The 3,327-nt window shown below is 39.0% G+C and overlaps 1 protein-coding gene across 1 annotated transcript in view; it reads left to right on the plus strand.

The window, feature by feature from the left end:
* Positions 1 to 3,327, plus strand: part of plekhj1 (pleckstrin homology domain containing, family J member 1) — a 10,526-nt gene that overhangs the window by 252 nt on the left and 6,947 nt on the right. Inside the window, exons 2-4 of the mRNA XM_032531480.1 lie at positions 297 to 364; positions 473 to 539; positions 695 to 785. Of these exons, the coding sequence (XP_032387371.1) occupies positions 297 to 364; positions 473 to 539; positions 695 to 785 (226 nt within the window). The remainder of the gene's footprint in view (positions 1 to 296; positions 365 to 472; positions 540 to 694; positions 786 to 3,327) is intronic.

Genomic DNA, 3,327 nt, shown 5'->3' on the forward strand with positions numbered 1-3,327 from the left:
GCGCTTTGCACACAATACTACGGTACTACGGTAGCTGGATTTTGAAGCTGACACAGCATAGGTCATATTTTGAACAATATTTCATATTTATTTATTTAAAAAGAGCTATTATTTTGTTACAGGTTGTTACATATTTTATAAGTTATTTTTATACCATTGAGGCATAATAAAGCATGTTCATTTACCCCTTAGAAGCCTGTCTGAATTTGTGTTTTGAGGCCCTTTTTTGGAAATTAAAATATGGTCACCCTAGTCTCTGTACTGTCTCATATCAGTTCCCTTTTGTTGTTTTACAGTTGTAAAGAAGAGGCTGGTGAAACTCGTTGTTAACTTCCTCTTTTATTTCCGAACTGATGAGGAGGAGGTCAGTTGGGTTACGGTTTATACCTAGCCATAGGGCATTTGTCTGTATTCATTGTATTTCCTGTTCCTCTTATGAAAGTGAAACAAAATGTCATTATGTATTTGTCAGCCAATTGGAGCTTTGCTGCTGGAGCAGTGTCGGGTGGAAAAGGAGGACAGCCAGAGCTTTTCTATTGGTAAGTTCCACTTTCCATTTCACATTCACATGACTCACCTACACTTTCTCACTGGTTTCAGTTTGATGCTATTCACACTGCATTGATAGGTCACTTATGTATCAAAGTCCACAACTTGAAACCCGGTGTGCAATTTTATGTGTTTCTCTTTGTAGCATTTCTGGATGAAGCAGAGAGGAAGTATCTGTTTGAGTGTGACTCAGCAGAGCAGTGTAGGGAGTGGGTCGACTCGATTGTGAAGGCCAGGTAGGACCGACTCTTTTCCATCTTATTACAACAGACACCACGACCTGGCGGTAACTGACTAGATTAAATGACTACAATTTTGATAATCAGTCATTTCAGTCAATTATCCAGTACAAATACCAGAATTTCTCAAATTACAAGCTAAAGACTTTGGGTTCTATGGCTGATAATAACACAATACAGTTTAAGGGACTAATGACTGTGATTTGTCAGCTTTTTATGTTTTATTTTCATGCCTCAAAGAGAAGAATGAATGTGACTTTTGTTTCAAAGAAACCTTACAATTGCTTTCTGTCCGCACATTTGATGTACAGTGGTGTTCATAAGTTTATGAACCCATGCTTGGAATTAAAATAGCCCGACATCATCACATACCCATCACCATACATAGAGATTGGCGAGGTTTTATTTCAGTTAGACTAATAGCTGGTTTGATTTGCATTGAGAGATGTTTTTTTTTTTTTTTTTATATAGATTTTTTAGACATTGATAGTACAGGGCAGTACATAGTAACAGCATTCACAAAAGGACCAAGCTCACAATATTATTTTGTATGAGTTATTAACCCCCCCCCCCCCCCCCCCCCCCTCCCGAACATGGAGGACACCATCCAGAAAGCAAAAAGGATAGCCATAGGAACAATGACAATGATAATAATAACAACGGTAACAATAGCGGTATTAATAGTAATAATACTACCAAAAAACAAACAAACAGAAAAAACAAAAAGGAACACAAATAAACATAGGCTCACCATTGCGGAGTCTGTGTACCACACACTATAATTCTCATGGATGAATAACAACTATAAGTGCTAGACGGCTGCTAAATCGGCACAGTTTTAAGCTTACCCAAATATTTCAGCACTGGATCCAGAAAAAACATTGTTGTCCCTGGACCCTCTGAGAGTGTATTTTATTTTCTCTAACTGTATGAGCTGCATAAGGTCATTAAACCACAGAGATACATTAGGTGGATTTTTTGACTTCCAATGTAATAAAATTCTTCTGCGTGCAAGCAATGTTGTAAAAGCAATGATAATTTGATCTCTTTTCTTTATTGTCGAATATCTACTGTCGGTAGTGCCAAATATGGCCACTACTGCATTGGGTTGTAGGTCAATATTAAGAGCTTCTGACACCGTTTTAAAGATTACAGACCAATAGGATGCTAGGGCTGAGCACGACCAAAACATATGGGTTAGGTCGGCAGGAGTGTTTCGACACCTGTCGCAGCTTGCATCTATGTCGGGGTATATTTTAGCAAGTCTGGCTTTAGAGTAGTGGATGCGATGTAAGATCTTAAATTGTATTATACTTAATTTGGCACATGAAGTGCTGTCATTTACCCTTAGTAGAGCACTGTCCCAAACGCCTTCCTCCAAGTCCTCTCCCAGCTCATCCACCCAGTCTGCCTTGATCTTTGCAAGAGTCGTATTTTTAAAGGAAGATATACAGTTATAGATTCTTGAAATAAGTCCTCTAGAGTTGAAAGTAGTTTCTAACAGGGCATCTAAACCTGAAAGTGATGGTATATATGGAAAGTTGGGGTCATGATGTTGAAGGAAGTGGCGGGCTTGGAAATATCGGAAAAGGCTAGATCGAGGGAGGTCAAATTTATGTGACAGGTCATCAAAGCTAGGGAAGATACAGTTTATATACATATCTTTAAATATGTAAATGCCTTGCCTTTGCCAGAGAGTAAATTCAGAGTCTAATCTGGCTGGGAGAAAAAGATGGTTATTATGTATGGGACTTAGATGAAGAAGATTGTTAAACCCGAAGCTACGTCTAAGTTGAAACCATATTTTAAGGGTATTCATGACTACTGGATTGTCGGTGAATTGAGAAATAGAGATGGGGAAGGTGGAGGTGACCAGGGCTCTGAGAGAAGTTGAAGTGCAAGATGCAGCTTCAGACTGGCACCAGTTTGTATCAGGAGTGTGGAGCCAGTGCATGATTTTTTGAACATTTGAGGCCCAATAATAATGACAAAGATTTGGAAGAGCTAAGCCACCCTGCATTTTAGGCCTCTGCAACAATTCTAGTCGTATTCTAGGTTTCTTCCCGCCCCATATAAATGAGATGAAAATCTTATCAATAGATTTGAAGTAAGATTTAGGGAGATAGAGTGGAATACACTGGAACAGGTAGAGAAACTTGGGAAGCACATTCATTTTTATACAGTTCACTTTCCCTGCTAAAGACAGATGAAGTGTCTTCCATTTGTCCAGGTCTGATTTGACTCTCTCAGATAGCAAATAGAAGTTTTCTTGGTAAAGCTTCTGCATGTCCCTTGTGATGTTAATGCCCAAATATCTAAAGCCATTCCTAGACATTCTGAACGGTAGAGCGTTGTCGTGTATTTGAAGAGCCAGGTCATTAACAGGGTAACATTCACTTTTACTAAAATTCAATTTGTACCCAGAAAAAGCACCAAATCTCCTCAAGGCATTAATCACATGGGGGGCACTTGAAACAGGGTCTGATACATACATTAATAAATCATCTGCGTACAGAGAAACTCTATGTTCCCCCCCCCC

Source organism: Etheostoma spectabile, chromosome 12 (genome assembly GCF_008692095.1).
Source record: "Etheostoma spectabile isolate EspeVRDwgs_2016 chromosome 12, UIUC_Espe_1.0, whole genome shotgun sequence".
Taxonomy (NCBI): domain Eukaryota; kingdom Metazoa; phylum Chordata; class Actinopteri; order Perciformes; family Percidae; genus Etheostoma; species Etheostoma spectabile.